General features: G+C 38.5%; 1 protein-coding gene and 1 long non-coding RNA gene across 6 annotated transcripts in view; both read left to right on the plus strand.

Annotated features, from left to right (window-relative positions):
* Nucleotides 1-12,229, plus strand: part of slc20a2 (solute carrier family 20 member 2) — a 30,349-nt gene extending 18,120 nt beyond the window's left edge. For 2 of the 5 annotated variants that reach the window (XM_083553662.1, XM_083553663.1), the window contains exons 5-11: nucleotides 127-223; nucleotides 556-675; nucleotides 1,734-1,943; nucleotides 2,471-3,071; nucleotides 3,656-3,841; nucleotides 5,977-6,061; nucleotides 8,775-12,229. In XM_083553662.1, coding sequence (XP_083409788.1) covers nucleotides 127-223; nucleotides 556-675; nucleotides 1,734-1,943; nucleotides 2,471-3,071; nucleotides 3,656-3,841; nucleotides 5,977-6,061; nucleotides 8,775-8,939 — 1,464 coding nt within the window. In that variant the 3' untranslated portion in view covers nucleotides 8,940-12,229. Of the gene's footprint in view, nucleotides 1-126; nucleotides 224-555; nucleotides 676-1,733; nucleotides 1,944-2,470; nucleotides 3,072-3,655; nucleotides 3,842-5,976; nucleotides 6,062-6,705; nucleotides 6,791-8,774 lie in introns of all 5 variants that reach the window. The other 3 variants (XM_083553664.1, XM_083553665.1, XM_083553666.1) reach the window with 2 other exon arrangements.
* The window catches only part of LOC310732916, a 302,995-nt gene that overhangs the window by 26,318 nt on the left and 263,866 nt on the right, over nucleotides 1-12,811 (plus strand). The window lies entirely within an intron of this gene.

Consider the following 12,811-nt stretch of genomic DNA (forward strand, 5'->3'; position numbering starts at 1 on the left):
AAAAACAACTAAAGGACTGTTGACCTTTTTGGTAAAATGCAATTAGAAAATCTACATTAGAGTTGTAAATTCATGTTTTCTCATTATTTTATTGTAACTGCTGATCACTGTTGTGCCTTGTTGTAGGATGATCCTGTTCCAAATGGCCTCCGTGCTTTGCCCCTCTTTTATGCCTCAACTATCGGCATCAACACATTCTCCATCATGTATACAGGAGCTCCCTGTGAGTCATCGCTTCCTTAAAGGGACAGCAAATTAAATAAACTTGCTTTATCACCTTCAGTGCAAACGGCTTCTGACATTGTATTTGACATTGTAATAAAGTTATAAGGATGAGCACTCTTTTTTTCTTTTTTTTTTTTTATTATGTAATCACACAAGTGCTTGGTTTTTGTTTGCAGATGTGCTTCAGTTTTTATTTTTTATAATCTTAAAAAAGAGGACAAAGGAGTTTATTGAAAGGCCATCTGTTTAACCCAAGGCGATTATGTTAAACTGCCAGGTGTACACTCTGTTCCCTGTCGTTTTGAACTGTGTGTCTCTGTACCCCTGCAGTGTTGGGCCTGGAGTTGCTCCCAGTATGGGCCATCGCCCTCATCACCCTGGCTGGATCTCTGGTGTGTGCTGTTGTGGTCTGGATCTTTGTCTGCCCCTGGATGAAAAGGAAAATAGCAAGTAGGTTCACATGCTAATATAGTGATTTAAAAGCTCCCCACAATGTTTGGCTCCCTTTCCAAATGGTGGTTTAGTTTCATTATCCACAGATTTATTGCTGACTGAATTTGCAAAGTCAAGTGTGTTTATGCATTACAGCAGTTTGGCTTTTATGAATGTGTTATCAACAATCTAGCGTTTTCCAAACCACACATTAGCTCAGTAGTGAGGAGGGTAGAATAAGTAGGAGATGAGGTAGAATTTGTAGGGACTTACTTCAAGATGTAAAATGATGAATTTGGTGGACAATATGTGCATGTATGTATGTATGTATAAAGTAAGTGTGTGTGTGTGGGTGGGGGGGGGGTGAATGATGTAAATCTCCACACACAGACATGACTGTGAAGTTTAAGATACAATAGGTATTTAAAGCAAAAATTACAGTTGTCCAGTATAAAAAATAAATACATAGTCCAAGCTCTTAATAGGAACTCATTGTTAAGTAATGAACAGAACCTGGTGGTTACCATCTGTTGCACCGCCGGGAAGCTGCACAGTGGAGTGTCCTTTTCACTGCTGTGGCTTGCAGCTTTATGTTGTTGCTTAACCTGTTTCAAAATGATGACTATCAAAATAAACTCTGCAGCTGTTTATTTGGCCATTTCGGTGTTTTCCGAGTTTAAAAATCGCATTCATGTCTTATGGTAAATTGAACATGCAAATACTGTACTCTGGATGCAGCTTTGAATTGAGAGGGATTAATATTTCACTACATTCAGTACTCTTTTAAAGCATAGCTTTCATTTCAGTATCTAAAATAACATTTAGAATTATGAATATTAGGCAACATATAGGCATCCTTTTTTTAATGAAGTTTAAAAGGCATTTCATGATTATGTAACATGTAAATGAAAGAAACACAAAGAAAACGGTTTTTTAATACCTTATTTAGAAGCCTTTATAACAAGCCCAATAAACATTATGGATTTACTTAGTATGAATTGTCACGTTCGGTCAAATTATGCATACTGGAGTGTTAATTCTAAAGTAATCGCTGTCCTCCTTTTGTTTCTGATCAGGTAAGCTGAAAAAAGAACACGTTCTCTCGCGCATCTCTGATGAGAGTCTCGATAAGATTCCTGAGGAAGAAGAGGAGGCGCCGGTGTTTAAAGAGCTTCCAGGGGCAAAGGGTAATGATGACTCTGAACTGCCCTTGACTGGAGAATCCACAGGAGAGTTAAATAGCCTGGCCAATGGTGGCACTGTCCTTCCTAACGGACGGATGTATGGTGAGTTTATGGCCAATCTGGTTGTTTCTAATGGTTGATTGGGTTGCTTAGTCATTTGGCGTTGGCTCTTTGTTTGTGGAATTTTTTTTGTTTTATTTAGGTTTTAGTTTGGGAAGGGAATCCATTTATTGTACCAGAGATAATATTCAACACACTTTAAATAGATTTTAATATGCACTCTAAATCGCTTGTACAGACAGACTGACAAATTTAAAGAAACAAAAACAACAAAGATTTTGCATGAAATGAATTGGTGTTTTGATGTATCCGACAGCACTACATTCAGTCCAAAATCTCCCATGTGTATTTGTTGTGAGTACTTACAAATTTCTAGTAATTGTGTTAATTAAGTAATTGTACTTAGGTCAGGTTGTTTTGTGACAATTTGGTACAGTCCCATGTGAAATCATTTGCAGTGCTAAAGTGCTGTGGTGGTGGCATTATTATTATTATTATTATAATAAAACCAAATCCTCTAAAATAAGTTATATTGCTTGTCTTGCAAACTGCTCATCATATCCCACCAGGTCGCACTCACTCAATGACAAACGGCTGTTTGAAGTCGCCCGTGTCCAACGGAAGCTTTGGTTTCGATGGCCATATGCGCAGCGATGGCCAGGTGTACCACACTGTGCACAAGGACTCTGGTCTCTACAAGGATCTGTTACACAAGATCCACGTGGGCCGGTTAGAGGAAGAACGGCCCGACATCACCCACAGAGTCCTGCGTCGCAACAACAGCTACACATGCTACACAGCGGCCATCTGTGGCATGGCCGTACAGCCCCTTCTCCGCTCTGAGTCGAGCGCTGCAACACCACCTGAGGACAGCGAGAAGCTGGTGGGTGAAAGTGTCTCCTATTCTAAGAAGCGCGTCCGTTACGACAGCTACTCTAGCTACTGCAACGCCGTGGCCGAGGCTGAAATCGAGGCAGAGGAAGGGGGTGTGGATGTAAAACTGGGATCTGACAAGCTTGAGTCAATGCAAGGTGAAGGAGGGATACTTGAGGACTGTGTTGATGAGGACAAAGAAGAGAAGGACAAGCCCCAGGTGTTTCTGCTCTTTCATTTCCTGCAGATCCTCACTGCCTGCTTTGGGTCTTTTGCACATGGTGGCAACGATGTCAGGTAGGCTTCTTGTCATAAGGGTAAACCTAGTGTCTCTTTTTATTGTAAATTATAGTTAATAGAAATGATTATGCTACTAAAATAGTAAATTTTCTTACAAATGCTTAACTGATGGATGCAGAAATTGCTGTATTACAGCTTATATAATTATCCTTTCTGTGAGAAACCATGTGAAATGATGTATCTAGACCATTCATTTTCATAATACATGAAGCAAAATATTTTTTGGGTTACTTCCTGACAAATCCCTGATTTAATGTATAAAATTAATGCATATTTTGTAAGAAACCAATCTTATGTTAAATAAAGTAAACATCAGTTTTACTCATTAATAATGACCTATTCATACATCTCCAGTAACTATTTTATCCTGATCTGGGTTTGTGGTGAATCAGGAGCTTATCCCAGAAATATTTTGGGTGAGGAAGGAATACACACTGGATTCTGGAAGTCCTTGATGAAACACGATTGAACACAATTGTATATACTATTAGCCCTACCCAGAAAGAGCTGCATTTTTTTGGTTAATGAGCATGTTTAATGTTGAGTTATGTTTAAATTGCTTTTTTTCTCTTTTCTGGCAGTAATGCAATTGGCCCACTGGTGGCACTGTGGATGATCTATGAGCAGGGTGGTGTAATGCAGGACGCAGCCACTCCTGTGTGGCTGCTGTTATACGGTGGCCTGGGTATCTGCACTGGCCTGTGGGTGTGGGGACGGCGTGTAATCCAGACCATGGGCAAGGACCTCACGCCCATCACACCTTCCAGGTGAGAGCATACTCCTCTTTTCTGCATGTCTGAGCTGGTGCATGAGAGAATTTTTCTTTTACTTATTTGTGTGTGATTTTATATATATATATATAAATATAATTTTTTTTTTTTTTTTACATGACAATAGTTTGACCCATTATGTGCATGATTTCTTCTCCTTTTTTTTCCTTCACTGTGCTGAGCTTATGTAGAAATTCTGGCGTGTTGTTTTTATAGACGCAAACTGCCCTGATTGTTCCAGGTTACTTACAGAAGCGGCATTTTTTGCAGTCGTTAGGACCCAAAGACATTGACATGCCAACTGGGTCATGGCTGTTTGTCCCATTTTAAAATATAAGTAGATTAGAACAGTAAAGTTTCAGCTTTGTTGCTCACACATTTGGTTACATGCAGCTGTGGAACGAGATCAACTTTTAAAGATGGAATGGTTGAGTAAGGACAACAATTATCACTATTTGTTCCCTCCTCTCCAAACTGCCCACATCTGCTAAATTTAGCATTACACTTGAACACCAGAACCTTTATGACCTTGTGCTCTTATGGTGACAGGAGAAACAAGTCAAAACAAAGCACACTGACTAACAGCAGCCACTTGTTTATAACTTAAGCACAATACAATAAAAATGAGCTGATTTTATGTATGGTTCATATGTGGGAAATTTAACTTTACACTCAGGTATCTAAATGTGCATATTAGTTGTTTTAGTAGTGCTACTGATTTTTAGGGTGAAGACAAAATAAAATTACCATGGCAAAGTGTTTGAATTTTATTCCATTACTACTGATCACCATAACCATTTAAAAATAAAGCGAATGTCCGATACCACTAATCAACGTAGTAGTCGGTTAAGCGGCTTAATGTTTATAGTGAACAACTTGTCAGTTACATAGCCAGTAAATATAGTTTTAAAGAGTTCATTAAACTGCAAGTATTCTTCAGTGAGGCATGAGTTGACCATTCAGGATGCACAATAGACACTGACTACTTGGTGCCAATACTCAGTATTCACTTATTCCCATAATAATTAGATCTCAATTCATGCCATGGAGTTAAACGATGGAGAAAAGTGTCTTGTCTGCTGGTCAATATGGCATCAGAACAGGAAATAACCTCTGCCAGTATATGTGGAATAGACTGCTGGCTTTGTAGACACTACATTAAAATTGTGCAATCATGTATTTGACTCTGTTTGATTATACATGATATGGAAACTTGCATTTGTATTTGTAGAGACTGCTGACTCCTGAGCCACAAGTTTATTACAATAAGGGTGAGGTGAGAGGGCATGCCCGGGGGAGTGCATAAGTTGGCCATGGCAGCTATTCTCTCGTGGTCCAGTTCTCCAAAAATTTAACCCGTTGAATAAAGCCTTTGTGCTGGAGTTTTTAGCAAAGAATTGACTGGAAAATAATGAGCTTCATGGAAGCCAGAAATAGAGCTCCAAAATAGTTAAAATGTCCTACTGTTGTAGTTTTTTATTATTATTTTTTTTTGGCACTGTAAATTAGAGCAGTGTTGATGTCACTTAAAGATATCTGCACTCACTTTGCACACCAGCTTCCAAGATCATTTTTTAAAATTAAAATCAGCATAGACTTAACTGTCATCATTAAAGCCTGTAACTGTAGTGTGTATATATAATAGATATCTGTGGACCAAAAACACAGTATTAGAGCTAAAGTTTTTCAACTGGCTCTAATTTGGCGTTCTTTTCCTCGGATACATCTCCACTTTGTGGTTCAGCGTAGGCACGAAGCAGCAGGAAACCAAAAGAAATGCATTTTGAATGTGGCAAAAAAAATTTAATACCACCATCTGTGTTTGTATTTGTGAGTGTGTGCATGTGTGTGTGAGTCAGAGTTAGATTTAATTAAAAAAGACCCACATCTCTCATCTTGACACATGCGTATCGTGGCAATACACCCATTCATATATACAAATACACAAGCGAAACATCTCATCGTTTTGCCTCTCTCCAGATATGCATATTTTCTGTCCTTAGTTTTGCATGAACTAAAACAATAGTGTCTTTCTGAACGCATGGACGCCTGGACTGTGCATGCATTGGTGTACTGGTATTCAATATAGGTATTATTTGTATAAAAATTATCTTTTGTTGCCCTTCCCGCAGTGGATTCACTATTGAGCTGGCTTCAGCGGTCACTGTTGTGCTGGCGTCCAATATTGGACTCCCTGTCAGTACCACGCACTGCAAGGTAAACACTGGCTCAGGTGATGGCTGAAAAAAAAAGCAGTGTCTGCATGCTTTCCGAGGGCTACAGAGCTGCTGCACAATCTACGAATCAGGCTGCATTCGGTGATTGTGATGGGCCCTAAAAGATTTAAACTTCAAGGATCATATACAACATGAATAGAGTGATTTTCTTTGTGGAATTATGGAAATGTAACATGTTTTCCTAAGTCTTTTTATGAACCTTGGGCACATGCCCAACAATCGGTTTCTCTGATCTTTATTCAGTCGCCTTTGTCCCAATCCTGGCACCATGTGCCTGGAAATTGTTTACGATAACGAACCAGCTATCTCAATTGCACACAAATGTCAATTAAACAGATTCACGTTCCACATAATTGAATGCAGCCGCTCAGCAGGGGTTATGCAGTGCTCTCAGACTCTCTGGAAAAGAGGACAAAAGCTCCTCACTCTCCTCTAAACCAAAGACTCCACTCCTCCAGGGTCAAAGAGAACTTGGTGTCCCCCCCTCCCTCCCCTGTCTCTTTGGCAAGTTGCTCTGTTTTTTGTGGTGTCTGTATGCTTGGGTCATGCAGTGTCTTGCTCTATTCTGTCTTTCATTTATCTCTGCCTGTTTTCTGTTTCCTTCTGTCTTTTGTCTATTCACAGTGGATTTTGCATTGAAGTAATGAGTGCTCTAACAGTGCTTGTTGCTTCCAATGTGGGCGTTCCCATAAGCTCCACCCACTGCAAGGTACCGAAGCTGTCATAGGGAAGCTTTGGTAGAGTTCAGCTTCTCATTAGAGTAATCGCAGAAGCACTAATCACGCCTTGCTGATGATCACGTTAAATCATAGTTTTTATAGAGATTAATCAATCCCCTTGCTGTAAATTCATAGCATTTTACACTAAAAGCCATGAGCCTACCCATTTATCTGCTTTGAGTATTACTACATTTCCCTTAATTAGAATATCAGACTTGGCATTTAAGATTTCTAGACTATTAACCATCATGACTCATAAAAAAAAAATTATAATTGTTTCATATCTGAATTTATGGAAAAATACTAACAATAAGTAGTCAAATATAAAGGTTTTCTGGGGGCTTCTGAGCAGTTCTGCATTATTGGATAGGCTGCTACACATTTGAAATGTGGTTTCAGGCATAAAAAGGCAATTGGAACAAAATGTTTCTTGCAGTCTCTTCCATGTTCCTTTACAATATTATGAACCATCATGATATTGGCAGGTTTGAATGCAGGCGCCGCACACAGATGCGTTACTGTTTGTGGGAACTTGAACAAAATGGCATGACCTTTCATGAACGAATGGCATGCACAGTTCATGACCACTTTAAGCCCCCAGAATGACAGTGTGACTGCGCTAGTGGTGATAAATAGCTACTGATTTATCAACCGTTTGATACATAAGGAATAGAACAAGATGGGATGCGTAGTTCTAGGAGACTAGTTCATGGTGGAGTGGTGTGATAGTGCCTGGAGAGGATTATCTGTTAATAACAGCATGTCCCAAAGTGTTCTATTTCTCTAATAGCATGGTAACCTGCCAACAGCTACATTGTCTAATTTATTTATGAATGACAGGTCATATTTTTAGCCACTTATAGACAAGTTTAATGTTTGAGAGTCTCCAAGATGACCAAGACTTTAAAGCTGCTATAATGCTAATTAAGTTGTCATCCATTATTTTTTTTCTTTTTCCCCCTAAATTCCTAAAACAAAATAGTTTGTACCGTTTCCTTACACCAGATCAGAGATTATATATTTTCCTGGTTAATAATAATAATAAAAAGCCGGTTTACCAATAGACTGCATTATGTAGGTAGTCTGCTATACGTATTGCTGTGAATAAGTTGTTGCTATACAAACAATAAGATGTTACAATATTTGCTTTAACCCATAATAATTATTAAAAAAAATTAACACCTGTCGGAGATGCTGTTTTAGAATTAACGAACGTTGTCCAATCAGATTCCTAAAATCAACAGTGCGTTGGTATAAAGAGGAAGTAACAAAACATATTGTACTGTTAGGAGCCCGAGAGTCACATATCCATAACATTGTGTGCCAGTGGCTTTGTATTAATGATTAAGCCACTAAACCAGTAGTGTGCTTGTGTTTAATTTAAAAACCATAAATCAGGACATCAGCTGCACCATATATTGGCGCTAGTTAAACTCTTTCAAGATGAAAGTCCTGGCTGTTGTTGACTCTCTGTTGTTGGACTTAAATCTAGATTTAGTCTCCTCATCTCCCCCACCTACACTGCCTGGCAGCTTGGGTTACACTGACCGTATAAGAACAGGCAGATCGCTTCCTCGACTAGCGGCTCAGAAGCCTGCCAGGAACCAGACACCTTCAGCATGTATGGAGATGTTCCTGGGTCAGAGGAGAGAAAGAAAAAGAAGAGCTACGAAATGTATCTCTTGCTAGGTTTCTAGATGAAAGTATAAACGAACATTTTGGCGCACAATAAAGGAGCTGTCTCATAGCAGTAACGCAAGTTGTATATTCCCCTGACCCACTGACCACAACTGACCCAATTTTGCCATTTTTCAAATATATATTCTGCAAAAATGTTTTATGCTTGTGACTTATGTTCTGTGCTGCCACTGATTTTGTGTGTGTGTGTGTGTGTGTGTGTGTGTGTGTGTGTGTGTGTGTGTGTGTGTGTGTGTGTGTGTGTGTGTGTGTGTACGTGTATATGCTCACACATAGGTGGGTTCAGTGGTCGCTGTTGGCTGGTTGCGCTCAAAGAAGGCAGTAGATTGGCGTCTCTTCCGGAACATTTTCCTGGCTTGGTTCGTCACTGTTCCTGTAGCAGGCCTGTTCAGTGCCGCCGTCATGGCCCTGTTCGTCTACGGCATCCTGCCTTTCGTATGAGGGCGAGGACCAGAGATGGGGAAACTTTACTCAAGGTGATTGGAAAGGCGACAAAGTTTTATCCGACCAGGAGATGGTAAGAAGAAAGGACTGAGAGTTAATGCCGATGGAAATAGATAGGCTTCCTAGGATGCATCTAGAATCTTCTGATTAACTGTCCTTCGTTATCTCTACAAATGTATCTTTTTTTTTTTTTTCCCCTCCCTCTTTTAGCTGTTGTTACTGAACACTGTAGATCTCAAATTTCATCCATAAAGACAGAGAAGCATTAACACACACGCACCAAAAAAAAAAAAGGTTCTCTCATAAGTGATCATGCCGCAAAAATTAGCTAATGGTTATGGGTGCAAATACATGAGCAGATCTCACGGCAGCACATATAAACTCTGTATACACACACACACACACGCGCGCATGCAATTTTAATCATCAGACAATGTACTGATGCATGACAAAAAAAATAAAGTTGCGATGCACCACAGAGCACAGTTGAGATCATTCAGCAAGCACAAAGCTTCAGTGTCCTACTTCATTAAATGGCTATATGAGGTTTTATTCAATCAGAAATTATACACGGTTCAATTATAAGAGCTGCAGTATACTATTGTCCACTCAACGTTAAAACAGAGGTCATACAAGTCCTACACTGCAATAACTGCTGTATCTCTTGGAACTTTGACATGGGGTCCTTTTTTAAATAAAAAAAAAGTGTAAATATCGTGTACTTCAACGAACCTGCCGTTTTTTTTTAATGAAACTTCAAATTTTGAAGACTATGGAATATAATACACAGATAAATCTGATATATGATTGTCATTGTTTGGTAAAAATCTGTCCTATTTATTCTGAATATTTTTCACACAAGTTTATTTGAAGGACTATAAAGTAAACAACACACATTTAATAATGCACGCTAACCTTTCTTCTGTAAATATTTTCTGCGATAGTCTTCAGATAAGCTCTTTATTTTGCTCTCTAGGCATCATAGAACCAGAATATAACGCTGTCACATTTTGTAACAAACCGAGTGCTGCAGCTCCTCAGCACGCTTTCAATAAGCTGGTTATCTAAACCGGATTCGAATTTGAGTTAAGGAATCAATCCCAATAATTAAAAACGATTTGCAGAAATTGCGATCATTTATCATGTACCACTCTTCTGATAATTTTGCCCATTTCCAAATCAGTAGAATAGGAGAGACACAATAGGAGAGACATTGGGCTACATATTTTAAAAATTACATTTAGGAACTGTAGGTGTTTTAAAAGACCTATCTGAAAGATGATGTATTCATATTTTTTTGCACTGATTTAAAGGCTATTGGGGGGATTTTTTTTTTTTTTTGCCCTATGCACCATGAGGTCTAAGCAATACAGCAGGTGCCTCATTCTTATAATATATTCACCAAAGATTAACTCCGATGTCATGTATTCCCAGTTAGGCTTAAAATGCATTTAATCATTTTAGTTTTTAGTCTCTTATTTCATTTATTTGACCAGACAAACACAAAGTATCTGTGGACAGTATTTATATGCACTGTAATGCCAACAAAACCCAACAACAAATGCCAAGATAATGCCTAAACGTGCACATATAGCCAAATTCTACTTTACCAGTATAGTGCATTTTACCAGCCCATACGCAAAACGTACACACACACACACACACGCACACGGATATACCCACCAGCATTTGCACATACTATTTGGGAATGGCCATGTTAGAAATCCAGATAAGATCACCTACTAGAGAGATACTCATTTATAGTCTCACTCAATTGTTTAATCCACAACTTTGAATCAGTCCATAAGAAGTCCGTGTCAGAGGAACATAAGTGTTTGGTGCTGGTCTAAATATCACCTTAACGCTCAACATACAAACCCCTACTTTGAACCAACGCAAAGTGTTAACTTTGTTTTTCCTTGTGAGTGTATAATACTTTTTGTTTTTATCTTCCATCATGAACAAACTTATGCTTCGGTGCCCATTTGCCTGGTAATATTGTGATTTACTGTTTGTTGAATACAGTAATTTCAGTACTGTGGTGTTTACATTCACCCGTAGATAGAATTAACTCATTACTGTTGCCTAAAAAATATATATATTTACTACAAAATGACGTATAAGAAATACAGGAATAGTGTGAGATGTCTCGTCTTTTTTTGTTTGTTTTTTGTAGCAGTGTGAATTTTAATTTACTTTTACACTGCTATATTTACTTTAAAAAAATGAATAAAACTGTAAAGGTGGGTGTGGTTTTAAAAAGAAAATCATTAGATATATAAATATCATTCAAACTATATTTTTCTACATGAGTTTTAGCTTGAGTGCTGAATTTTGGAGAGAGAACTGGGCTGATACATGTCCAGAGTAGAAATTTGTTATATTGAGAAATGACTCTGCATACAGTATGTACTAATCTCTCAAATAATGCAATATGTAACAGTATGATTCAGGTAAGGGTTTAATATTCTATCAAATGCTCCGAGAGATTCCACGTGGCCATTAATACCGGAAATGTGTCCCTCGTTCATAAGCCTGGTGGCTTATTGTTCGAAATCAACAATGTTAGCGATGTTTTTAGCAACATACTGGAACAGAAATAGTGATACCATTGTTTAAACAAGGACATCTTTTGTTGTCTCACTTCTTTAATATGCTGTAGATGAAGTAATTCTCAGTAGTTGTTCTCTTTCTATTCTAAAGACGTTCATGTGCAAGCATCAAAACCTCATATGAGCTGTGTTTCTTCAAAGATGCAGTTGCATGTGTAGCCACAGGAGGGTAGCATTTAACTATCATCCTTCATTTAGGACACGTGCCAATGACTGCATTTCATACAGATTTATAGAAAGCCCTCTACAATGACACTATTATCTTTAGGAACATAACACAATCCGCCCTAATATGACTCCGGTGTACAGTATCATATCAATAAAATTGGACAAAATGCAAATGTGTCTGTTCAACTGGGTAAGATAAGTTTCCACTTTTGCTTGGCGTCGTATCAGCGTTCTCTTTTAGTGGGTGTACTGATCATTGTTTGTCTTCTCATTCGCATTGAAACCTGAAGCGAATGTAGCCTGATTCCCCGCTGATGCCTGCTACGTGTATTTTATTCCCTGTGCCATGCTATAAACTGTCTGGTAACCTCTTAAAACAAAGGCATAGACCTAAAATACTACCCTTATCTGCATATGTACTGTATTACTGTTTCTTTTCTGGAATTTTTGTGTTGTCTGCATTTTGAACTAATTAAATTATGGGAATTAAAATAAAAAAGAATAACAGCACTGAGTAGATCTGTTTCATTTACTTTATGGATTTGTGTACTGTGAACAATGGAAGTGAGGTGGGAATACATGTTGGATTGGACACCAGTGCCTCACTGTGCACTAGAGATTTCAGAAAAGATTCACCGATTCGCAGTGGTGTATCGTCATAAACGTAAGTGATGCATCTAGTTAAAAAAGTGTGCATTGGACACAAGTTCGCCTTTGTATAGCGATGCATCATTTTTAACATATTTGCATTGGTAAAATAAAGATTGTGTTTTTTGTGTGTGTAAGAAACCTGACCTTGACCTTTGTCAGCTGTCCAAATAAAGGTCAATATCAAACCTCCCTGGTGGTGCTGGTGTAGGTGGTAAATGCGCTTAGGTGCTAAACTGCTATTGCTATTGTTTTGCTTGATAGTGCAGCTTTTGACACTATTGATCATATCATCCTTGATAGACTAGACTAGAAAATGTTGGAGTAAAGGGAACAGCTCTGTTCTGGCTTAGGTCTTATCTGACTGATCGCTATCACTTGTTTGTAAATGGTGAGTTCTCCACACTATCTGTGGGGAAAGTTTGGTGTTCTACAAGGATC

This window comes from Silurus aristotelis (assembly GCF_946808225.1).
Source record: "Silurus aristotelis genome assembly, chromosome: 11".
In the NCBI taxonomy this organism is placed as follows: Eukaryota; Metazoa; Chordata; class Actinopteri; order Siluriformes; family Siluridae; genus Silurus; species Silurus aristotelis.